Raw genomic sequence first — 26,571 nt, forward strand, 5'->3', positions numbered from 1 at the left:
GCTAGTATTCTAGTATAGATGTATGTAAATCAATATGCTGTCTATACATGATAGATACGTAGAATGGTGCAAGATGGACATAAAGGCAAGATAGAGATAGAGATATATATAGATATATAGATATATATAGATATCTCTATCTATCTATCTCTATCTATATCTATATCTCTCTCTCTCTATCTATATCTATATCTATCTCTCTATCTATATATACACACATACATATATACACACTCTGTATTCCAGAGGATATCAAAGTATGAAGATAAGTACAATGTATTTATATCGTAAGGATATTATATTCATTTAGAAAAAAAAAAAAATCAAAGGATAACACAGATTAATAAAATGTCTGGTGAGACAAACAAACTGGACACAAAGTGAATATCTTTCTGTTTGTATGCATCAATAACCAAGTTGCCCCATGTGCAAATATGTAACCACTACTCAAACTTTTACTTCATCTGTTAACCAAAGGACTTTTCACATAAAATCACTGATCAATTGTAACTCCACCCATGTAGCTTACTTAGCCACATGCCTATCATGCCATCTACAATATGTGGGATGCACCACCAGAAAACTAAAGACCCGCATAGCGGAACATGTAAGAGGAGGTTTACCCACACCAGGATTTAATCAGATCCATACAGCATCAGGCTTTAGCAAACCTATTCGTGACATTCATGGAGGAGACACCTCGAGCATTAATATCTGTGGCATAGAGAAAGTACAACAACCTCGCCGGGGAGGAGATTGGCCATGCCTGGTACACTCTCGAGAGGCTTACTGGATTTTGTCCCAAGACTCCCGAGTGCCAGGCGGGCTAATGTACCACAATCATTTAAAAAGTTGTCAAACCAATCTAATTTGCTTTTATGAAGAGGTGAGTAGAAGCCTTGACAGAGGAATGGCTGTGGATATAGTGTTTCTGGATTTTGCCAAAGCGTTTGATACTGTCCCTCATAGACGTCTGACAGGTAAGTTAAGATCTTTGGGCTTGGAAACTTTAGTTTGTAACTGGATTGAACACTGGCTCATGGATCGTACCCAGAGAGTGGTGGTCAATGATTCGTACTCTGATTGGTCCCCGGTAATTAGTGGTGTACCCCAAAGTTCAGTACTGGGCCCGCTGTTTAATTTATTTATCAATGATATAGAGGATGGCATTAACAGCTCTGTTTCTATCTTTGCAGATGACACCAAGCTTTGTAGCACGGTACAGTCTATAGAGGATGTGCATAAGTTACAAGATGACTTGGATAGACTAAGTGTCTGGGCATCCACTTGGCAAATGAGGTTCAATGTGGATAAATGTAAAGTTATGCATCTGGGTACTAATAACATGCATTCATTGTATGTCTTAGGGGGGATTAAACTGGCAGAGTCACTGGTAGAGAAGGATCTGGGTGTACTTGTAGATCACAGACTACAGAATAGCATGCAATGTCAGGCTGCTGCTTCCAAAGCCGGCAGGATATTGTCATGTATAAAAAGAGGCATGGACTCAAGGGACAGGGACATAATACTCCCCCTTTATAAAGCATTGGTACGGCCTCACCTGGAATATGCTGTTCAGTTTTGGTCGCCTGTTCATAAAAGGGACACTGTGGAGCTGGAGATGGTGCAGGGACGTGATACTAAACTAATATGGGGCATGGTACATCTTAGCTATGAGGAGCGATTAAAGGAGTTACAATTGTTTAGTCTTGAGAAGAGACGTTTAAGGGGGGATATGATAAACGTATATAAGTATATAAATGGTCCATACAAAAAATATGGAGAAAAACTGTTCCAGGTTAAACCCCCCCAAAGGACGAGGGGGCACTCCCTCCATCTGGAGAAGAAAAGGTTTAGTCTAAAGGGGCGACACGCCTTCTTTACCGTGAGGACTGTGAATTTATGGAACAGTCTACCTCAGGAACTGGTCACAGCAGGAACAATTAACAGCTTTAAAACAGGGTTAGATCCATTCCTGGAACAAAACATTAATGCTTATGCAGAATTATAAAACTACATCCCTTTCCCTTATCCCCTTACACACTTCACTTCAATTCCCTGGTTGGACTTGATGGACGCATGTCTTTTTTCAACCATACTAACTATGTAACTATATAATGTACATCTAGCAATCATCTTACCCCTCCCCTTTTTTTTCAGTTAACTTTTTCATATAACCCTGGGGGAAGAAAAACCCTTTAAAACTACTCAGGTGTACAAATACTAAATTTGTAAAACTTTCTACTTAGTTATAATTTTTCAGTACTGGTTTCATATACATATATCTTATTCCATTATATTTTCGAGACATGTCCGCATTGTGCCTATTTTTCTTTTACATGCCTATGTTTAAAACTGTTTTTTCCAGGTCCACCTACACTAATCTGTTGTATTTACCACTTCACTCCCCTGTACTTTATCAGTCCCTAGAGTATATATACTATGAGGTGTCCGTACAGGGAGTCTTCATCCAGGTTTACATTAGATTACTATACCCTATTACTGGCTTACCAGTGTCTTTCTGGGAACAGCTGCCCTTAGATACATATTATGGTTGTTTATACATACAGATATTCACTTTGTGTTTGTTGTATGTCTCACATTTTATTGATCGTTGTTACTAGAGATGAGCGAACTTACAGTAAATTCGATTTGTCACAAACTTTTCCTGCATAAATTAGTTCAGCTTTCAGGAGTTCCGGTGGGCTGGAAAAGATGGATACAGTCCTAGGAAAGAATCCACCTTTTCCAGCCCACGGAAGCACCTGAAAGCTGAACTAATTTATGCAGGATAAGTCATCAATTACCGCGCCGAGAAGTTCGCTCATCTCTAGTTGTTACCCTTGATTTTTTTTTATTATTATATATCTCATTATGATATAAATACATTGTACTTATCTTCATACTTTGATATCCTCAGAAATACAGAGGTCTATATATCTATATTGTATACTAACTTATTTACCTTTATGTCCATCTTAACTTACACCATTCTACGTATCTATCATGTATAGACAGCATATTGATTTACATACATCTATACTATAATACTAGCGCAATTATTCCTCGCTCCCTGAATGTAACTAAAGTTACTCGCAGCAAGATCTCAGCAGGTAAAATCCACTACAGGATTTTTGGACATCTTTCGTCCAGCCCTTGTTTTCATGAACACTTACCCGTTTCCATTTCCGGACCTGACGTCACACACGAACTCCGGTTCAAGCCGTACTAATCTGGTAATTGCCTCACATATTTCAGATATAAAAGAGGGGCACCTTCCAATTATTCTTTGCCATGACTAAGGGCTTGTGCTAAGCCCGAAACACGTTGGCATGTCATCCTACAATTTTTTCTTCATGTTTTAATTTACACTATTAAAGATTGGATTTTAGTAGTACCTTTGCTGTGAAGCCAGATCCACTGTTGCTTTTTCCCACTCTTTAAGACACCCCTACACATAAGGAAAAGTCATCTGAACTTCTGAATTTGGGTGGGACTGTCCATCTAATGTATATGGGGTCCTCACAACTAAAAAAATAAGGTGGTGAGAAGAATTGAGCATGTAAATTTTAAACACTGGTTGCTTTTATTTTCCCTAGCAATCAGCTGCAGCCTGAGGAGTGTGGTGGTGACTCTTCTCCCTATTAAAATACACATGAAATAGCTGGCAGCCAAATAAACCTTTGGCTAATACCTATTAATGGTGTAAGCCCATCTTTAAAATGCAACAGCTACAATACCTTTGAGTATCTGTGATTAGATTTGCTCCAGGGGGCCTTCCTGATATCTGTAAAGGGATCTCTACTGTCTGACTCTTCTTTGTGATCCATCCCAACAAGCCCAAAAAGCCTCTACACACCTGAAGAGAAGAAGTTAGCATTAGAATGCAATGTTCTGAATTGGTACAGTTCACAAGAAGCAAAGATTCCAGCAGACTCAAGTCAACTCCACATACCAACTATATAAAGCAACACGTACAACCACACTGAATCAGCAAACCAACTCAAATTGTATGAATTTATATCAAACAATTTTATATACATACACTCCTATCCAGCACATACATCTATATAGTAAATTTGAGTAGCCGTATTAGTCCAGTGATGCAGATGCAAATCATAAAATGTTGCAGTATCTTGTAATACCTTTTTTTATTGGACTAACAGCATTTTGTAGAGACAAGCTTTCGGGATTCCTCCCTTTTGCTTTGGACTTGATAAAGGGAGGAATCCCGAAGGCTTGTCTCTACAAAATGCTGTTAGTCCAATAAAAAAAAAAGTGTATTACAAGCTACGGCAACATTTTATGATTTGTATCTATATATACACACACACACACACTTAATAATACTAATAATAATAATAATAATAAATAATATTATTTCTCTACACACAAACAAACTAGACCACAGCATTCTTACACAAAAAAAATAAATAAAAAAAAACAAAAAAAAAAAACCACCCCCATGGAACTGGTATGTCAATGCAACCCAAGAGGACAATACAGATAAACACTGAGCCCACTGAAGGGACAGACCTGGTGACCCACAGTAGACTTCCTGTCAGTAATACATCACCTGAGGTGGCTGCTAACAGCGGACAATAGCATGTACTGAAGAGCACAGCAATAGGAAATAAAGGAATAGTAAACTTGTCTCCATAGCTCCTGTCCAAGCCCCGTAACGTAAGCAGGGATATGAACTAACCCCACCGTGCCTTATGCCGCCGGTGTCCCCGTACAGTGCCCGGGTACATAAGCCGGGGGAATAAGGAAAAGCTCGTCAGACAAGGAAGGACCGCCAGTCCCGACTAGCGGCGGCACTCCACACAGCCCAGCCGGCGGCCTGCTCACCCGGTACTAATAACAAACAAGAAACACCGGGAGGCAAACGACTGAAGAGAATCGAGTGTCCCGGGGACTGCGACATGTTCCGCGCCTGCCCCCTAGCAGCAACCTAGTCTTACCTGAATACACCCCCCACTTTCACCCGGTTCCCCTCCCTCTAATACCCCCCGCCGCGTACACACGCCGCTTACGTACAGCACGCAGAGCACGCACATAACGTACGGCACGTACCGGCCCCGCGGCTCCCTTCTCTCCGCCGGTCTGCTCTCTACTGGGAGCTTCGGGGCCTTCTTTGTCTTTTAGTCTCACGTCACCCCCGGTCTACAGTATTGAGCTGCCGGTCAATTCAGGCACCGAAAGCCGCCTACGTCAAGAGGACCCCAAACGTGAAGCGTCACTTGATGACGTAAAGGGGCGTGTCTAGCGAAGGCTTAACCCTTTAACTAGTGGAGCTTTGCTAATCACGTGACGCGGAAGATGATGCACGAAAACGAAAGTGAGGAAACAATAATCGGTTCTGTTTTATAGTGACTAAGAGTGAGAGACTTCTGCTCCTAAGCCCGTCACTGCACGAGTCACTGACCAAAGCACGCGCAATTTTTCCAGGCCAGTCTGTAATTAAGGGGTTGTTTCATAGCGCCCCCTGTCGGGCAGTGGCGGCAGCTTGTATATAGTGCACTTGAATAGGGGACTATTGGGGGAGATTTATCAAAACCAGTGCAAAGGGAAAGTGGAGCGGTTGCATCTTTTCCTCTGCACAAGTTTATCAATAGATTATCAATAGAGTAAGGTTATAATGCTCTATAATGCTGATGTGAATAAGGCCTAATGGGGAGATTTATAATCCCTGTCCTTGATTCAGTAAGTTATAAATCCTTATGGATCACAAAAGATTACTACACGGGAACCACACCAATTTCCCACATCAAAAACCACATGGTTTCAAAACAATTTAAATTGCCAATGAGTTAAAGGAATACTGTAGTGGAAAATAACTTACCCCCTATCCGAAGGACAGGGGATAAGTTATAGATTGAAGGGGACCCGACCGCTGGAACACCCCCCCCCCCCCCCTGCCGCACACTTCCCCTGCAGGAGCCGTCCCTCATACTACTGTTCCCATCATGGACAGTGTAGAAGAACTGAACTGCAATGTAGAATTTTAAAACCCTGCCAAGCGTTGTGAATGGCCAGTTGGTGCTGGCCATTCAGGGTTCTCGGTGGGGTATTTGAATATGAAGTACTGAGTATGAAATATACATCGCTACCCTGGTTAATAAGTTATGATCACAGCGGGTCTCAGAAGTGAGACCTGATGCAGTCAATCCCTCAGCCCCTGAACTACTAGCCCCAACATGGAACAGATTCTGTTCCATGATGGAATTAGTAGTACAAACACTACTGTAGTCACCACAGCCGCCCTCAGACTCCCACAGCCGTGGAACTACTACTCCCATCATGGAAACGAGTCTGTTCTATGATGTGAGTAGTAGTACCCCCAGCTGCTGGAGTCTGTGGGCGGCTGTCGAATAACTTTTTCATAGTTATGAAAACCGTATATGGTTTTTATAATGCACAATTTTGCATACTGTTTTGTTAGTTTCTTGTTTCCCGTTTTGGGGAGAAAAAAACTGATACAAACCTGTATTGTAAAATCGTGATGTGAATGTAGCACAGTGTGAACCTAGCCTGAGCCATACTATTATTGTAAACTGACATTTCAGCATGGTGCATTGATTCTGCAGGTACAGGAGCTTTCCCTGCACCATCAGTTTCTGGTTTCAGCTGACACCCTTACCTAAAAGCCAGGATCACAAACATCATTTTTTCCGGCAATTTGACCCCACTGTCAATGTTCTTGTCCACACAGCAAATACTGCTTGTTGTCCTAATTGTGCTGTATTGCAGCTAATGGAAATAAATAGGATCATGTAGGGACCACCAAAGTGTTTTTTGGGTCTCAATGTGCCCCATTTGCTTATATTAGCTGAGGTGCATTAGAAATAATAGAACATGGCGCTGCAGTCTTTACACGTGACCCACATTGCTGCCAAAGCCGCTGTGTAGACAGGACTGATAAAGTTTTGTCTCCAATCTTGTGTTTGGCTCAAGAAACAGCACTTGTGATATTAGTCCAGTTCTGTTTTGCAAGTTTGATGTGGTTTTAGAATGTGTCTCAAAAACAGAAATAGGTCCTAAACACTAAAGTAGATACGCAGAGTGCACAGTGCTCAGATCCTGTACTGTGACACACAGGGAGAAATTTATCAAAACTTAGAAGAGTGGTGCAGGTGCCCTTAGCAATCAGCAGTGATCAGTAGGCTTGAAAAAAATGGAAATCCGGGCTGCGGCGCGATCTACTAGAAGGACATTTTTGTTGGTATCAATAGTTTCTTTATTATATCAAAATACAATGCGTTTCAAGGCTACAGTACCTCCTTGTCAGGTATATAGGCTTACATAAGCACATCTTTTACAGACAGGTATTTATACATGGCGTTTGTGGCGCCAAGCGTTATGAAATGCCCACTGGGCATGTAAAATATCTCCTTCATGTACATCGAAATAAAACATATAGATAAATACAAATTACTAAAAGGGCCGTGGAGGAATCGCCGCTTCCCGATTCTAAAAATAGTGCGATTCCTGCATGACATCTATGTGCACATAGCTCTGGATCCTTCTTAACAGCCAACACTGAGCCGGCTGTAATGCGCATGCGTCATGTCGGAAAGATACAAATGATGACTGTCAGGTCTCACTGTGGGACATTTAGGACCTGTATAACAGGTAGGAATGTTGAAACCAAGGCTCAGTGATAAGAAGGAATTAGTAACAGTGCAGAATTAGATGCAAAGCGCACAGACTAAAACTTTCTATTATATAAAAGAAAATACAGGGACTATTGGCCGGGTCCTTATCTCCGGGATGAGGGCTGGATTTAGAATAAAAGAAGGGGACTTATCTCTATGTCTTTCTGAGCTAGGACATGGAAAATTAACTAGTTTGTACCACATGTGGACTATATAACCTGTTGGATCTTGAACAGTTTTTACCATACATTGGGACTAGATTTCATACTGAATACTGGTACCATGGTAGTGTATGGAATCATACTAGGTTTTATAATACTGGTACCATGGTAATGTATGGAACTATACATTGAGACTAGGTTTTATAATGTATACAGCAGCTGACAAGTACTGGAAGGATTAAGATTTTATAATAGAAATAATTTACAAATTTGTTTAAAGGGGTATTCCAGGCCAAAACTTTTTTTTATATATCAACTGGCTCCGGAAAGTTAAACAGATTTGTAAATTACTTCTATTAAAAAATCTTAATCCTTCCAATAGTTATTAGCTTCTGAAGTTGAGTTGTTATTTTCTGTCTAACTGCTCTCTGATGACTCACGTCCCGGGAGCTGTGCAGTTCCTATGGGGATATTCTCCCATCATGACATCATCATTGAGCAGTTAGACAGAAAACTTCAGAAGCTAATAACTATTGGAAGGATTAAGATTTTTTAATAGAAGTCATTTACAAATCTGTTTAACTTTCCGGAGCCAGTTGATATATATATATATATATATATATATATATATATATATATATATATATATATATATATAAATAAAAGGTTTTTCCTGAAATACCCCTTTAACTTTCTGGTACCATTTGATTTGAAAATTTTTTTTCCAACGGAGTACCCCTTTAATGAGGCTGGTCTAGATACAGTTTTTGCTAAAATAATATGTGACCACTCCCGTGTTATAAACAATATATGTATATACATACAAGAATTCACCGTAACTGGATGTCCAGTAATCCAATATCCACCTGACATATTAGAAAACATAAAGAACCATAATAAATAATAAAAAATAATGATTGATGTGTAATAAATAGATGGTGGAATAAATAGATACATCCTACTCATCAAAATGGTGAAATGAAGGTCTTGAATACATATTCTCCTCCTATTATATGTACATTTGTATTCATAGAGAATTACATATGTTGTTCATATTTCATGTGTACTAAGTTTCACTGAAAATTACATATATTGTGATAAATACATCTAATTGTTATATGAACCAAAATATGGCTTATCGTATACCATACAGACAAGGTAGGGCTACCGTACAAGATCTAGTCCTTCATTGAGACCAATTGGATACAATGTATTGAGTTTATATATCCAATATGATTCTCTACATTGTAGGCGCTCAAACCTGTTATGCATATCCTCAGGAATGTTTGATTAGAGCTAAAATCCTACATGAAGAGAAATCATTCTTATGGGCTTCTGTAGCATGTTTAGAAACACTTTGGCAGATGAAGCCTTTCTGAACATTGGAACGGTGTTTATTCATTCTAGCCCGCAGTTGCTGGGTAGTGCAACCTACATATTGTAAATTGCAACTGCATTCCAATTTGTATATCACAAATGTGATAGAGCAATCAATTTTGTTCTTTATCTTAAATTACTCTCCTGTAGCTTTGCTTGTAAAACTCTTTGTACCCTTTTCAATATTGTGACAGCATTTACATGGATTTTTATTGCATTTGAATATACCCGGTTTTCCTTCTGGTCTATTGGATGTGAACCCTTTGCTCCTTAATCTACTCGGAGCTAGTGTATTCTTCAGTGTTATCGCTCTTCTATATGTCATCTGAGGCTTCTTATGGATGTATTCACATAGTACTGGGTCTTGTAGGAGGATTTTCCAATTTCTATCCAAAATTCGTCGTATTGTATTGTGCTCAGTAGAATAGGTAATGATAAGTTATGTTTGTAATCCTATTCTGTGTCTCTCTTCTTCTCATTGTTATGACCACTACTTGTCTCTGATATGGCCCCTACTGTTGGGACCCCTGAATCCATGTTCTCCACTGTATTACTGATTCCTAGTCCAGCCAGGGCCCGCTGGTAACCTGATTTAATGATCTAATGATCATGCAGCGATGACAGGTAACGCTGTTTTGCACAACACGTGTGCTTCTACAGACCTGCCCACTTCCTGCACGTCGGCACTGAAGTACTCACCCCAGTGACGTAAGATAGGTTAGTAACAATAATTACTAAATGAAAAAGTATAAATAATTGTTACGCCGAGCGCTCCGGGTCCCCGTTCCTCCCCGGAGCGCTCGCCTCATCTTCGTTGTTGCAGCGCCCCGGTCAGATCCACTGACCGGGTGCGCTGCGGTCCCGCCTTCAGCCGGGATGCGATTCGCGATGCGGATAGCGCCCGCTCGCGATGCGCACCCCGGCCCCCGTACCTGACTCGCTCTCCCTCGGTCCTGTCCCGGCGCGCGCGGCCCCGCTCCCTAGGGCGCGCGCGCGCCGGGTCTCTGCGATTTAAAGGGCCAGTGCACCAATGATGGTGCCTGGCCCAATCTTCCCAATTAGCTTAATTGGTTCCCACCTGTTTCCCTGGCTATATCTAGTCTCCTCCCTTGCACTCCCTCGCCGGATCTTGTTGCACTTGTGCCTAGTGAAAGCGTTCCCTTGTCTGTTCCTAGTCCGTGTTCCTGACCTCCTGCCGTTGCCCCTGACTACGATCCTTGCCGCCTGCCCCCGACCTTCTGCTACGTCCGACCTTGCTTCTGCCTACTCCCTTGTACCGCGCCTATCTTCAGCATCTTCAGCAGCCAGAGAGGTGAGCCGTTGCTAGTGGATACGACCTGGTCACTACCGCCGCAGCAAGACCATCCCGCTTTGCGGCGGGCTCTGGTGAAAACCTGTAGTGGCTTAGAACCGGTCCACTAGCGCGGTCCTCGCCATCCCTCTCTGGCACAGAGGATCCACTACCTGCCAGCCGGCATCGTGACAGTAGATCCGGCCATGGATCCCGCTGAAGTTCCTCTGCCAGTTGTCGCTGACCTCACCACGGTGGCCGCCCAGCAAGCCCGACAGATCGCCCTTCTAACCCGTCAGCTGTCGGAAATGTCCACCATTTCGCACCAACTTCAGTCGCAACTTCTCCAGCAATCTTCTCCTCCGCCAGCTCCTGCACCTCCTCCGCAGCGAGTGGCCACTCCTAGCCTCCGCCTGTCCTTGCCGGACAAATTTAATGGGGACTCTAAGTATTGCCGTGGCTTTCTTTCGCAATGTTCCCAGCACTTGGAGATGATGTCGGACCAGTTTCCTACTGAAAGGTCTAAGGTGGCTTTCGTGTTCTGCCTTCTGTCTGGAAAAGCCCTGTCATGGGCCGCACCGCTCTGGGACCGCAATGACCCCGTCACTGCCTCTGTACACTCCTTCTTCTCGGAAATTCGAAGTGTCTTTGAGGAACCTGCCCGAGCTTCTTCAGCCGAGATTGCCCTGCTGAACCTGGCCCAGGGTGTTTCTTCCGTTGGCGAGTACGCCATTCAGTTCCGTGCTCTTGCTTACGAGTTGTCCTGGAATAGTGAGATTCTCTGCGCGACCTTTAAAAAAGGCCTATCCAGCAACATTAAAGATGTTCTGGCCGCACGAGAGACTCCTGCTGACCTACATGAACTCATTCATCTAGCCACTCGCATTGACATGCGTTCTTCCGGATGGCGTCTGGAGCTCCGCCTGGATATGGACTTTGTTCGCACGAAGCGTTTTTTCTCTCCGGCTCCTCTCTCCTCTGGTCCTCTGCAATCTGTTCCTGTGCTTCCCGCCGCGGAGGCTATGCAAGTTGACCGGTCTTGCTTGACACCTCAAGAGAGGACACGACGCCGCATGGAGAATCTTTGCCTGTACTATGCCGGTACCGAACACTTCCTGAAGGATTGTCCTATCCGTCCTTCCCGCCTGGAAAGACGTACGCTGACTCCGCACAAAGGTGACACAGTTCTTGATGTCAACTCTGCTTCTCCACGCCTTACTGTGCCTGTGCGGATATCTGCCTCTACCTTCTCCTTCTCTACTATGCTCTTCTTGGATTCCGGATCTGCAGGAAAATTTTTTTTGGCCTCTCTCATCAACAGGTTCTACGTTCCTGTGACCAGTCTCGCCAGACCCCTCTACATCTATTGTTTTTACAATAAAAGATTGGACTGTCTCGTACGTTTCCACACAGAACCCCTCCTAATTTGCATCGGACCTCATCACGGAAAAATTGAGTTTTTTTTCCTCAGGTTCTTTGGCCCCAAGAAGAGGGGGAGACCCAAGGGGGGGGGTACTGTTACGCCGAGCGCTCCGGGTCCCCGTTCCTCCCCGGAGCGCTCGCCTCATCTTCGTTGTTGCAGCGCCCCGGTCAGATCCACTGACCGGGTGCGCTGCGGTCCCGCCTTCAGCCGGGATGCGATTCGCGATGCGGATAGCGCCCGCTCGCGATGCGCACCCCGGCCCCCGTACCTGACTCGCTCTCCCTCGGTCCTGTCCCGGCGCGCGCGGCCCCGCTCCCTAGGGCGCGCGCGCGCCGGGTCTCTGCGATTTAAAGGGCCAGTGCACCAATGATGGTGCCTGGCCCAATCTTCCCAATTAGCTTAATTGGTTCCCACCTGTTTCCCTGGCTATATCTAGTCTCCTCCCTTGCACTCCCTCGCCGGATCTTGTTGCACTTGTGCCTAGTGAAAGCGTTCCCTTGTCTGTTCCTAGTCCGTGTTCCTGACCTCCTGCCGTTGCCCCTGACTACGATCCTTGCCGCCTGCCCCCGACCTTCTGCTACGTCCGACCTTGCTTCTGCCTACTCCCTTGTACCGCGCCTATCTTCAGCATCTTCAGCAGCCAGAGAGGTGAGCCGTTGCTAGTGGATACGACCTGGTCACTACCGCCGCAGCAAGACCATCCCGCTTTGCGGCGGGCTCTGGTGAAAACCTGTAGTGGCTTAGAACCGGTCCACTAGCGCGGTCCTCGCCATCCCTCTCTGGCACAGAGGATCCACTACCTGCCAGCCGGCATCGTGACAATAATATTTACAAAAAAATACAAAAATCTATTCTATCATTCAGTCCTAATGTCTCTTGGGCTCTAGTTTTCAAGATTAAATAGGCTTCTCGTTGTGGAAGTCTCCTATGCCTATCTTCTCCATTATCTGTATCAATGCATTCTAAACTCAGAAAATGTAACACTGAGCTTCACCGTCATGTTGTATCCTAAATGATCTATTATTAATCTTGGTGATCCTTTTCCTGACTTCACAGACCATATATGCTCCCTAATGCCCTATTGGCATAGACAATAAATTTAGACCTACAGCAAATGAAATCCAAAATCCTAAACTTAACACCTCCTAACTGAATCTCTTTACAGGAATAAAAACTAGAGCACCAGTTACAACTACTGCATTTGAAGTTGCTGCTGGATGTAGACTTGGATAACCAATTAGAAGCACGTACACTTTTGTACCGACTGCAAGTCAATTCATCTCACAGTCTGGCAACTCCGACTGTGGGGTCTCTCTGAATCAAAGGCCATTTGTTCAAAGTAGCATTTTTTATCATTTTAGCACCTTAACTATATGTGAATAATAGGGATGTCCCGTTACTGGTATCGGTATCGGGGCCGATACTAGTCATTTGCATGCTATCGGGGACTCGTTTAATGTCCCCAATACCATGCCTGATACCTGCTGCCACTCTGCTGCCCCGTTCTCCAGTCCTCCGGTCCGTATCATGTTGTCCTATGGAGGAGCATGTGACACACACCTCACTCCGCCTCCTCCCCTGCGCCCAGCGTAACGCTATGGAGGAAGCAGAGTGACGTGTATGTCACATGCTCCTCCATAGGACGACACGATACAGACCAGAGGACGGGAGAACAGGGCAGCAGAACGGCAGCATCCGACAGAGGACAGCCGCAGGTGAGCTGCCTGCAAGGAGGGGGCTGCTACATATTGTCTAAAGGGGGGGGGACTGCCGGTGTCTACCGGGGGGGAACCTGCTGCTGCTATCTAAACGAGGGGCCCTGCTGCTGTCTAAACGGGGGGCCCTTCTGCTGTCTAAAGGGAGGGCCCTGCTGCTGTCTAAAGGGGGGGGGCTGCTGCTGTCTAAAGGGGGGGGGGGGCTGCTGCTGTCTAAAGGGGGGGCCCTGCTGCTGTCTAAAGGGGGGGCTGCTGCTGTCTAAAGGGAGGGCCCTGCTGCTGTCTAAAGGGGGGAGGCTGCTGCTGTCTAAAGGGGGGGGCTGCTGCTGCTGTCTAAAGGGGGGCCCTGCTGCTGTCTAAAGAGGGGGGGGCCCTGCTGCTGTCTAAAGGGGGGGGCCCTGCTGCTGTCTAAAGGGGGGGGGCCTGCTGCTGTCTAAAGGGGGGGCTGCTGCTGTCTAAAGGGGGAGGCCCTGCTGCTGTCTAAAGGGGGGGGGGCTGCTGCTATCTAAAGGGGAGGCTGCTGCTTTCTAAAGGGGAGGCTGCTGCTTTCTAAAGGGGAGGCTGCTGCTGTCTAAAGGGGGGCCCTGCTGCTGTCTAAAGGAGGGGGCCCTGCTGCGGTCTAAAAGGGGGGCCCTGCTGCTGTCTAAAAGGTGGCCCTGCTGCTGTCTAAAGGGGGGGCCCCTGCTGCTGTCTAAAGGGGGGCCCTGCTGCTGTCTAAAGGGGGGCCCTGCTGCTGTCTAAAGGGGGGGCCCTGCTGCTGTCTAAAGGGGGGGCCCTGCTGCTGTCTAAAAGGGGGGGGGCCCTGCTGCTGTCTAAAGGGGGACAACCAATTAGAAGCATGTACACTTTTGTACCGACTGCAAGTCAATTCATCTCACAGTCTGGCAACTCCGACTGTGGGGCCTCTCTGAATCAAAGGCCATTTGTTCAAAGTAGCATTTTTTATCATTTTAGCACCTTAACTATATGTGAATAATAGGGATGTCCCGTTACTGGTATCGGTATCAGGGCCGATACTAGCCATTTGCATGGTATCGGGGACTCGTTTAATGTCCCCAAAACCATGCCCGATACCTGCTGCCACTCTGCTGCCCCGTTCTCCCGTCCTCCGGTCCGTATCATGTCGTCCTATGGAGGAGCATGTGACACACACCTCCTCCCCTGCGCCCAGCGTAATGCTACGGAGGAAGCAGAGTGACGTGTATGTCACATGCTCCTCCATAGGACTACACGATACAGACCAGAGGACGGGAGAACGGGGCAGCAGAAAGGCAGCATCCGACAGAGGACAGCCGCAGGTGAGCTGCCTGCAAGGAGGGGGCTGCTACTAATGTCTAAAGGGGGGGGGGGACTGCCGGTGTCTACCGGGGGGGAACCTGCTGCTGCTATCGAAACGGGGGGCCCTGCTGCTGTCTAAATGGGGGGCTCTGCTGCTGTCTAAAGGTAGGGCCCTGCTGCTGTCTAAAGGGGGGGGGGCTGCTGCTGCTGTCTGAAGGGGGGGCCCTGCTGCTGTCTAAAGGGGGGGGCCCTGCTGCTGTCTAAAAGGGGGGGCTGCTGCTGTCTAAAGGGGGGAGGGGGCCCTGCTGCTGTCTAAAGGGGGGGGCCCCTGCTGCTGTCTAAAGAGGGGGGGCTGCTGCTATCTAAAGGGGAGGCTGCTGCTTTCTAAAGGGGAGGCTGCTGCTTTCTAAAGGGGAGGGCCCTGCTGCTGTCTAAAGGGGGGGGGGCCTGCTGCTGTCTAAAGGGGGGCCCTGCTGCTGTATAAAGGGGGGGCCCTGCTGCAGTCTAAAAGGGGGGCCCTGCTGCTGTCTAAAAGGTGGCCCTGCTGCTGTCTAAAGGGGGTGACCTGCTGCTGTCTAAAGGGGGGGCCCTACTGCTGTCTAAAGGGGGGGGGCCCTGCTGCTATCTAAAGGGGGGCCCTGCTGCTGTCTAAAGGGGGGCCCTGCTGCTGTCTAAAGGGGGCCCTGCTGCTGTCTAAAGGGGGGCCCCTGCTGCTGTCTAAAGGGGGGGGCCCTGCTGCTGTCTAAAGGGGGGCCCTGCTGCTGTCTAAAGGGGGGGCCTGCTGCTGTTTAAATTGGGGCCCACTGTCTAAAGGGGGGCTGTGGTCTACAGGGGGGCTGCTACTTATATCTACAAGAGGGTGGCCCTGCAGTCTATGGGGGGGGGGAGGTTGCTGTCTACAGGGGGGCTGCTACTAATCACTGCCGGGGGGCTGCTGCTAATGTCTGCAAGGGGATACTACCTACTTGAATTTATAGGTAGATAGTGCAGGTGACCCTGTTTCTACCGCTGCTCACCATGTATACATCGGTCTCACGCCAATGCAAATTCCCTGTTCTGTCCAATGGAGAAGAGAGAAATCTTGGCTCATACTACAGCAGCCGCCTCTATTGCACACAACAAAGACCCACATATCATACGGTAAACAGCGCCAGAAACCACGTCACCCTGGTGTCAGATTCCCTTTAAAATAAAAGTACTCGTACTTGGTATCGGCGAGTACTAGAATTAAAGTATCGGTACTCGTACTTGGTCTTAAAAAAATGGTATCGGGACATCCCTAGTGAATAAGAAGCAAAAGCCCTCTGCATCCTCAATGGGAGCCTCCCATGGGTGCTCAGGCTCCCCAACTTCATGATGGCTAAAGTTTTTTTTGCTTTTTTAAAGATTTTTTCTTATAAAGTAGGTCAGAACGATTTTGTTCCCTCACTTTATTAAGGGCTTGAACCAAAAGGTTTTCTGGATAACCCATATTTTTAAGCCATCCCAAGAGTTCCAAATTGCTGTAATAAGACGTTATCATCACTATTTATTCATCTGGGTCCTAAAAACTGGCTATAAGGGATTGCCTTTTTTGTATGGTTGGGATGATAGCTTCCATAACGCAAAAGGGGTATTGGAAGTAGTAGGTTTTCTATAGCCTCTGGTGGTCAGAAAACCATCTTTCATACATATCTGAACATCCAAGAACTCAATAGTTCTTGATATTGTGGGTGAATTTTATATTGTAATCATTAGGGATATTCAGGTATGCAACGGAATCCTCAAACTCCTGGACCAAACTGGTCCAGAGAATGAATATGTCGTCGACATACCTGAAAAAACAGTGGAGAAACTTTAGAAAGGGATTAGATGTGGAGAACACAAATTGTTGTTTGAAGGCTGCCAGGTAAATGTTGGCAACTTTCCCAAATAATACTCCTTTAATAACAACTGACATGCCATTCCATCATATTTCAATTTTGTGTTAAAAAAAGGTGAGCTGTAATTTACATTGTAGATAAATATATAATCCTCAAGCTCCAATTCTGTATAAATCTTGTATGTTTAAATGGGCACTGTCATGAAATCAAAAAATTGATATGTTGTAGTACATAATTACTACAACATATCTCTAATATACTTTAATTAAAAAAAGTGATTTTAAAACAGTTTAAAATCACTTTTAAATTCGGCCACTAGGGGTCGCCCTCCTAGTGGCCAAATGCATTAGGCAGTGACGTCACTAATGAATTTCGACTCGTTGAAGCCTGGCAACGAGTCGGAATTCATTCACTGCGGTGCTCACTCCCGCCTGTCAATCAGACAGGCGGGAGCGAGCGCTTTGAAAGAAGAGGACGCACGCAGGCTCCGGCAGGCCCCGCCTCCCGGTGACAGGTAAAAATATCTATGTAATGTCTGTTTTCAATGTGTTTTTGTGCTTTTGCGGGGGGAGGGGAGGGGGGTAGTGGGTTGAGCGGTGCAGCGGGGCCAGGGGGGTTGCGGGCTGCGCGGCGGGAGCGGGATGTGCGGCCATGCACCTATACAGTATGCCTCCAGTTGTTTCCCTACTACAACTCCCAGCATGCCCTGACAGCCAATAGATGTCAGGGCAAGCTGGGAGTTGCAGTGGGGAAACAGCTAGCGGCGTCCTGTATAGGTGAACTATGGGCGGAAGTGTTGGCCCCAGCAGGCATCAGTGATGTGGTGCCTGCTGGGGAAGTCTGCCTGGTAGTGAGCACACTACCAGGCAGACAAAAAGGCATTCTTAATATGTAAAAAAATAAAAATAAAGGCAGGGAGGGGGTTAGGGATAGATGGGTAATAGGCAGGGACAGAGAAAAAAGAAAAAAAAGTGATGGTGGGAGCTACCCTTTAAATATACAATGCACCCTCTTTTTAATGTGTACATTCAAGGCCAAAAGTTTTGAGACTGACACAAATTATGGTTTACACAAAGTTTGCTGCTACAGTGTTTCTAGGTCTATTAGTCAGATGTTTCTATGAAATACTAAAATACAATTATAAGAATTTCATAAAAAAAATGTTTTGCTGCAAATACTTGTAGCTTATGCAGACTCAATATTTACAGCATTGATCCTTCTTTCCCAAGACTTCTGTAAAGCACCCTGGCATGCTGAATATCATCTTTTGGGGCCAAATCCTGATTGATGCCAACACATTCCTGCCTAATCAGTGCATGGGGTTTATCACAAATTCTGTGTGTGTTTTTTTTTTTTTGTCTACCTGCTTTTGGTGAACTGACCAAAATGATAATTTTTTTGTTCACCGGGCCACTTACTTATCAATTGTTTCACTTAACTATCAGAGCCCTGCTTGTCCTCACTGCACAGAGCCCTGCTTGTCCTCACTGCACAGAGCCCTGCTTGTCCTTACTGCACAGAGCTCTGCTTGTCCTCACTGCACAGAGCCCTGCTTGTCCTCACTGCAGAGAGCCCTGCTTGTCCTCAGTGTACAGAGCCCTGCCTGTCCTCACTGCACAGAGCCTTGCTTGTCCTCAGTGTACAGATCCCTGCTTGACCTCACTGCACAGAGCCCTGCTTGTCCTCAGTGTACAGAGCCCTGCTTGTCCTCAGTGTACAGAGCCCTGCTTGTAATCACTGCACAGAGCCCTACTTATCCTCACTGCACAGAGCCCTGCTTATCCTCACTGCACAGAGCCCTACTTGTCCTCACTGCATAGAGCCCTGCCTGTCCTCACTGCACAGAGCCTTGCTTGTCATCAGTGTACAGAGCCCTGCTTGTCCTCACTGCAAAGAGCCCTGCTTGTCCTCACTGCACAGAGCCCTGCTTGTCCTCACTGCACAGAGCCGTGCTTGTCCTCACTGCTCAGAGCCCTGCCTGTCCTCACTGCACAGAGCCTTGCTTGTCCTCAGTGTACAGAGCCCTGCTTGTCCTCACTGCACAGAGCCCTGCTTGTCGTCACTGCACAGAGCCCTGCTTGTCCTCACTGCACAGAGCCCTGCTTGTCCTCACTGCACAGAGCCCTGCTTGTCCTCACTGCACAGAGCCCTGCTTGTCCTCACTGCACAGAGCCCTGCTTGTCCACCCACAGTTCCTGTATTTGGACTCCTCACAGAGACACACAGGCAATAGCTGCAAGGACAAAAATATACACATTTTTTAACTAATGTAAATTACAAATATACATATAATGTTATTTTCTATTATAAAAAAAAGTTTTTGTTAATGACAGGTACACTTTAAATCGCCCCTTTTTCCTATTTTACCCCCAAAAAATGTATAAACACATTTGGTATCCGTGTGTGTGTAAATGTTCAAACTATAAAAAAAATAATGTTAATGCTCCTGTATGGTTAACAGCGTAAGCGTAAAAAAAAAATGGCTGCTTTTTGGTAACATCAAATTCCCCCAAAAATTATGAAAAACAAATAAATATACGCAAAAGTAATACCAACAAAAACTACAAATCACAGTGCAAAAAATGAGCCCTCATACAGCCAGTATACTCATACAGTATATGGAAGAATTAGAAAGTTTAAGGTGGTCACAATAAGGCAATTTTAAACATACTTAAAAAAAATATTTTTTTTTTTTTAAAGCAGTACAATAAATATGGATATTATTTCAATCATATTGACTCACAGAACAAACAGAACATGTAATTTTTACCGTAAAGTGTACAGCGTGAAAAGGAAACCCATCAGAATTTGCAAACTTGCAGACTTCTATTTAATTTTCCCACACAAAGAATATTTTTTAGGTTTTGCCATACATTTTATGGTAAAATGAGTGATGTCTTTACAAAGTACAATTGGCCACACAAAAAACAAGCCCTCATATGGGTCTATGGATGGTACTGAGGACCAGGATATTGTGCACTGTACTGGGGACCAGGATATTGTGCACTGTACGGAGGACCAGAATATTGTGCACTGTATGGAGCACTGGAATATTGTGCACTGTACTGAGGACTAGAATAATGTATGCTGTACTAAGGACAAAAATATTGTGCACTGTACTGAGGACCAGAATATTGTGCACTGTACTGAGGACCAGAATTTTGTGCACTATGCTGAGGACCAGGATATTGTGCACTGTACTAAGGTCTAGAACAGGGGTAAGCAACCTTTTGGTAGTGCTGTGCCCAAATTTTTTTTTAAGTCGCTTGGTGTGCCAGCAATATGGGTGTGGCTTGTTGTGGGTTGGGTTTGTGGGGGTGGCTTGTCACAAAGTGTTTTTTTTTTCAGAATTGTCCCTATATACTGTATTGCTCTCGCTGTAGGGACCTTACAGTGAGAACAACCATTTTAACTCAGACCTGCATAATACAGACCCCAGAATCAGTCCTCACCACAACACAGACTCCAGAATCAGTCCTCAACACAATACAGACCACAGAATCAGTCCCCACCACAATACAGACCCCATGTCAGGTACCGGAATGTCACGAAGCTGGAAGTGGATCCTCCACCTGTGTTGCTGATGACTCGGACCGTATCCGGGAGCGGAGTCTAAGGTGCCGCTGGTCTTCACCAGAGCCCGCGGAAAGGCAGGATGGGCTTGCTGCGGCAGGCAACACCCAGGTCGCTACCCCCGACACGGCTCAACCACACATTTAATGTGAGAAGTAGCCTGTAGAAGTGAAAGATGTGTCTTTTGCCAGATGGAAGAAAAATTACGCACTTGTTCATTAACAGCAGGAACTCCGGAGGAAGATGACAAGGGATGAGGAGGATGAGGGTGAAGTCGATAGACCACAAAGAAGGGTGAAGCACCTGTGGAATCGGAGTCCTTGTGGTTGTAGGAGAACTCTGCCCAAGGAAGCAGATCGACCCAGTCATCTTGACGTGTAGAAATGAAATGGCGTAGATAGTCTCCAAAAACCTGATTCACCCTCTCAACCTGTCCATTAGATTGAGAATGGTAAGCCGAGGAGAAATCCAACTTGATTTGTAGACGTGAACACAGGGTCTGCCAGAATTTAGAGACGAACTGGACCCCTCGGTCAGAAACAATATGGGAAGGGAGTCCATGCAAACGAAAGATATGTTGAAGAAAAAGCTTGGCAAGCTGTGGTGCTGATGGGAGACCAGGTAGCGGTACAAAATGAGCCATTTTAGAAAATCTATCCACTACCACCCATATGACAGTATTACCATGGGAAGATGGAAGGTCTGTAATGAAGTCCATGGCTATATCGGTCCAATGAAGCTCAAGAAATGGCAAGGGCTGAAGCAGACCTGCTGGCTTGGAACGGGGAGTCTTGTCCCGGGCAAAGACTGAGGAGGACCGAACAAAATCAGCAACATCCTTTTTAAAGGTTGGCCACCAATAATGTCTGGAGACGAGCAGTAGGGACTTACAAATATCAGGATGGCCCACCAGAAGAGAAGAATGCCCGATTTCAAGACTCTGAGTTTTATACGAGGTGATAGGTAAGTCTTTCCAGGAGGCAGATGTTGGAGACTTGCTGGTGCTGTAAAAACGAGACATTCCAACGGGATAATATGCTGTGGAAGAGATTCACTGTCGTGCACATCTGAGGATCTCGAAAGGGCGTCAGCTGATAGATTATTTTCCACAGGATGGAAGTGGATGAAGAAGTTGGACCTGGAGAATAATAAAGACCATCGGGCCTGTCGATGGGCTGACTGAAGATAAAGCAAATTCTTGTGGTCTGAATAAATTGTAACAGGATGTACTGAGCCTTCCAAGAGGTGACACCACTCTTCTAAGGCCAGCTTAATGACTAAGAGCTTGCGATCTCCGATAGTATAATTTCTCTCCGCAGGGGAGAAGGTTTTAGAGAAAAAGCCGCAGGTTAAAGTTCTTCCCAGCTTCAACTGAGGAAGCATACACTTCCAAGAAAAATGGCTTGTTAGGATCAGGTCTAGATAAAACAGGAGCAGAAGCAAAGGTGAACTTCAATTGTTTGAAAGCTTCTTCAGCCTTTGGTGTCCACACCTTTGGATTAGCTGTCTTTCTGGTAAGCGAGACGATGGGAGCTACCAGAGTAGAGTAATGAGGAATAAATTGCCGATAGTAGTTGGCAAAACCAAGGAAGCACTTGGTCGCTTTCAAACCAGAAGGTTGTGGCCAGTTGTCGGGATCTATTTGGACACAATACAGCCCAAGAAAGGAAGACAGTTTTTTTCAAAAGTGCATTTTTCAAGTTTGGCATAGAGACGATTTTCACGGAGACGCTGTAAGACTTGGCGGAGATGATCTCTTTGGAGGGAAGAAGAAGCTGCACCGTCAAATTTAAGCATGAAGAGGAGAAATTAACACCTAGGGAAGCCTCTCCTACAAACCCTAGGTGCAAGCCTTTCCCAGTGGCTGAGGACGCAGAGGACAATCCTTAAGGAAGTGGTCTGCACTGGCGCAGTATTGACAAAGATTTTCAATTCATCGGCGAATCCTTTCCTGCAGGGTCAGGCGAGACCAATCCACTGGCATATCCTCCACTGCGGGAGGCAACGTAGAAGGTTGCGGTGGTTGCTGGAAGACTGGCGCCAGAAGAGGAAAGCGCAGAGGCCGTGCAGATTCCCTTTCTTGTCGTAGTTCCTCTCGTCGCTCAGAGAAACGGATATCAATCCGGGATGCCAATTGTATAAGTTCGTTCAAGGTAGGTGGCTATTCCCAAGCAGTGAGGACATCCTTAATTTGACTTGATAATCCTTTCTTGAAGGTAGCTCAGAGAGCTTCATTATTCCAGGACAACTCCACTCAGCAAAGCCGTCTCAGAGGAGGAAGCTCGAGCAGGTACCTCGAAGACAGTGTGAAATTCCATCAGGAATGCCTGGAGATTAGTGGGGATTACATCACTGGGATCCCACAGCGGGGTTGCCCAGGCCAAGGCCCTTCCAGATAGGAGACTAATGACAAAGGACAATTTTGCACATTCCGTGGAGAACTGGTCCGCCATGAGTTCAATGTGCATGGAGCACTGTGTCACGAAACCACGACAGGACTAGGGATCCCCCTCAAATTTTTCAGGAAGCGACAAATGGAGTTAGGTCCACGAGGAGACTGCAGCATCGGGAGGCTGTACTGGAGCTGGAGGGGGAGGCTGTGGCAGTTGCTGCTGAGCAGAACGCAACTGCTGCACCATGGCGGATAGCTGGTAAAGCTGCTGTGCCTGCTGGGCCAACTGCTGTGACTGGAGCGCCACAATAGATGCAAGATCCGTGTTGTCAGGCAGAGGAACCCCAGTTGGATCCATGGCCGGAACTTGCTGTCAGGTACCGAAATGTTGGCTCTCACAAAGCTGGAAGTGGATCCTCCACCTGTGTGGCTGATGACTCGGACCGTATCGGGAGCGGAGTCTAAGGTGCTGCTTGTCTTCACCAGAGCCCACCGCAAGGCAGGAAGGGCTTGCTGTGGCAGGCGACACCCAGGTTGCTACCCCCCGACTCGGCTCAATCACATTGGTAACTGGGCAAGGTGAGGTACCAAAGGATGAGGCTGTAGCATAGTCAAACGTAGCAGAAGGTCAAGGCAGGCGGCAAAGGTTCGTAGCCAAAAAACGTAGCAGGAAGGTCTGGATACACGGGAATGGTAAACAGGCATTATAAATGCTTTCTCTCAGCCAAATGGCACTGAAGATCCGGCAGAGAAGTGGGGGAGGTGCAGGGACTTTAAAGAATAGTGTCAGGTGAGTGTGATAATTATGGGCGCACTGGCCCTTTAAATTTTAAAGCTCCGGGCGTGTCCCGCGATGCGAATCACGGCCATTGCACTCGCGGATGACATGCGCGGTCAGAGCGCAAGCTGTGTTACGCTGAGTGCTCCTGGCCCCCTGCTGGCCTTGGAGCGCTCACAGCGTGTGTCCCCAGGCAGCGCTCCGGCGTCTCGGCGTGTGGGTCCACGCGCTCTAGGGCGCGCGCGCCGGGACTCTTAGATTTAAAGGGCCAGTGTACCAGTGATTGGTGCCTGGCCCAAAGTGGTTATTAAGGGTTAAGGTTTGTGAGAGGCAGTGCTGGTTGGACTTAATTAGACATTCACCTGTGCACTGCCTCCTGCCGGATCTTTGTGCCTTGTGAAAGCGTTCCCTGTTGTTCCAGTGTTACCCTGCCTGTTGCCGACCCGTTGCCCGTGACTACCGCCTTAGAACCTGTGCTGCCTGCCCTGACCATTGCTACATCTGACTACGCTTCTGCCTATCCCTCCTGTACCGCGTCTATCTCAGCATCCAGAGGAGTTGAGTCGCTTCCAGGTGGAACGACCTGGGGATTACCGCCGCAGCAAGACCATCCCGCTTTGCGGCGGGCTCTGGTGAAAACCAGTAATCCCTTAGACTCCGTTCCCCTGGTACGGCCCACGCAATCTCTCCTCTGGTCCAGTGGATCCACTTCCTGCCATCTGACCGGAATGTGACAGTAAGATCCGGCCATGGATTCCGCTGAGGTACCTGATCCTAAGGATCTGCCTATGGTCGTTGCCATGCAGGCCCGCCAGCTCCAGCAGATGTCCGCCATGTTGCAGCAGATCATCTCTACCCAGCAGCAGCCTACTCCACCGCCTGTTCCTGCTCATCTGCCAGCAACTGTTTCCAGAGTACTCCTGTCCCTGCCTGAGAAGTATGCTGGAGATCCGAAACAGTGCCGTGGTTTCCTTACCCAGTGTTCTCTGCACCTCGAGATGTCGGCCGACTTATTTCCTTATGAGCGTGCTAAGGTGGCATTCATACTCTGTCTGCTCACCAGGAAGGCCCTGGCCTGGGCTACACCATTACGGGACAGCTCTGATCCTGCCACAACCTCCATCCAGCGCTTCTGTCGGGAGTCTCTGAGTGTATTTGAGGAACCCGCCCGGGTATCCTCTGCAGAGACAGCTTTGCTAAATTTGACCCAAGGAGGCGCTTCTGTGGGTGATTACGCCATCCAATTCCGTACTCTCACCTCAGAGTTGAATTGGAACAATGAAGCTCTATGTGCTACATTCAAGAAGGGACTAAGCAGTGAGATTAAGGACGTTCTAGCTGCACGTGAGATACCTGCTAACCTTGGTGACCTCATTCTCCTGGCCACAAGGATTGACAAGCGTTTCTCAGAGAGACAAGAGGAACTCCTTCAAGAAAGAGAGAAGGCTCGTACAGGACGCTATACTAGCTTGTCTCCGGTTTTATAGCGTCCACTGCACCTCTTCTCTGGGCCTCCCGCCGTGGAAGCCATGCAAGTGGAGCAGTCTCGCCTGACCTCACAAGAACGGAGTCGTTGCAGACTCGAAAATTTGTGTCTGTACTGCGCTAGTACCGAGCATTTCCTCAGAGACTGTCCTCTCCGTCCTCCGCGTTCTGGGAAACGCACGCACCTAGTAAACGTAGGAGAGTCATTGCTAGGTGTGGATTCTTCCTCTCCACGCCTGACGGTATCTGTGCAGCTTTCCGTGCCTGCCAAGTCTTCCTTCACTGCCACAGCCTTCTTGGATTCTGGATCTGCCGGCAATTTCATCCATGCCTCCTTGATAGACAAGCATCAAATTCCTGTGGTCCGTTTGTCCAAGCCTTTCTTCATTTCTCTACAGATGGACATTGGCTTTCTGCATACTGAAAGTTTGAAGTTCTTTATCCTACCCTTTTGCTCCTCTGAACTCCTCCTTGGTTTGTCCTGGCTTCAGCGCCATTGTCCCATCCTGGATTGGACCACCGGAGAAATCCAGAGTTGGGGGTCTTCTTGCTTCAGCCGCTGCCTCAAGACTGTACCCGTCAAGCAAGACCCTGTTGCTTCTCCGCCACTGTCAGGATTCGGCAGGCTGGAGGTGGATCCTCTGTGTCAGAGAGGGATTGGCGTGGACCGTACCGGTGGACCAGTTCTACTGGTTGCTACTGGTATTTACCAGAGCCCGCCACAAAGCAGGATGGTCTTGCAGCGGCGGTAGCAACCAGGTCGTATCCACCGGTAACGGCTCAACCTCTCTGACTGCTGAGATAGGCGCGGTACAAGGGATTAGGCAAGAGCAAGGTCGGACGTAGCAGAAGGTCAGGGCAGGCAGCAAGGATCGTAGTCAGGGGCAACGGCAGGAGGTCTGGAACACTGGCTTGGGACATACAAAGAATGCTTTCACTGGCACAATGGCAACAAGATCCTGCAAGGAAAGGAAGGGGAAGTGAGGTTATATAGGGAAGTGCACAGGTGAATTCACTAATAAGAACCAGGCGCCAATCAGCGGCGCACTGGCCCTTTAAATCGCAGAGATCTGTCGCGCGCGCCCTAGGGAGCGGGGCGCGCGCGCCGGGACAGTACAGACGGGGAACGAGTCTGGTAAGCGGGCTGGGATGTGAACCGGGAGCGGGCGCGAACCGCGAGCGGGCGCGTCCAGCATCGCGGATCGCATCCCTGCTAGGGACATTATCGCAGCGCTCCCGGTCAGCGGGTCTGACCGGGGCGCTGCGAACAGGAAAAAGCTGCAAGCGCTCCGGGGAGGAGCAGGGACCCAGAGCGCTCGGCGTAACAGCCACCAGGCCTTCCAGAACCCTACCACAGTTTTGCCGACATCTTTTGTAAGAAGCAAGCTGAAGTTCTTCCACCTCATAGACCCTATGATTGTCCGATCGATCTGATGCCAGGGACTACTCCTCCTCGGGGTCGTATCTATCCACTCTCTCCACCAGAGACTCTTGCCATGTCGGAGTACATCCGAGAAAACCTGCAAAGGGGTTTCATAAGGAAGTCCTCTTCTCCAGCTGGAGCTGGTTTTTTCTTTG

At 47.2% G+C, this 26,571-nt stretch overlaps 2 protein-coding genes across 12 annotated transcripts in view; one reads left to right on the forward strand and one right to left on the reverse strand.

The window, feature by feature from the left end:
* EIF4ENIF1 (eukaryotic translation initiation factor 4E nuclear import factor 1) overlaps nucleotides 1-5,213 on the reverse strand; it is a 41,359-nt gene extending 36,146 nt beyond the window's left edge. For 3 of the 7 annotated variants that reach the window (XM_056530432.1, XM_056530443.1, XM_056530393.1), the window contains exons 1-2: nucleotides 5,077-5,213; nucleotides 3,741-3,859 (exon numbers count right to left, since the gene is read on the reverse strand). In XM_056530432.1, coding sequence (XP_056386407.1) covers nucleotides 3,741-3,830 — 90 coding nt within the window. In that variant the 5' untranslated portion in view covers nucleotides 3,831-3,859; nucleotides 5,077-5,213. The other 4 variants (XM_056530410.1, XM_056530415.1, XM_056530402.1 and 1 more) reach the window with 4 other exon arrangements.
* Nucleotides 5,204-26,571, forward strand: part of SFI1 (SFI1 centrin binding protein) — a 175,550-nt gene continuing 154,182 nt past the window's right edge. For 3 of the 5 annotated variants that reach the window (XM_056530334.1, XM_056530384.1, XM_056530348.1), the window contains exon 1: nucleotides 5,205-5,341. The gene's annotated coding sequence lies outside the window, so the exon portion shown is untranslated. Of the gene's footprint in view, nucleotides 5,342-26,571 lie in introns of all 5 variants that reach the window. The other 2 variants (XM_056530373.1, XM_056530341.1) reach the window with 2 other exon arrangements.

Source organism: Hyla sarda, chromosome 1 (genome assembly GCF_029499605.1).
Source record: "Hyla sarda isolate aHylSar1 chromosome 1, aHylSar1.hap1, whole genome shotgun sequence".
Lineage (NCBI taxonomy): Eukaryota > Metazoa > Chordata > Amphibia > Anura > Hylidae > Hyla > Hyla sarda.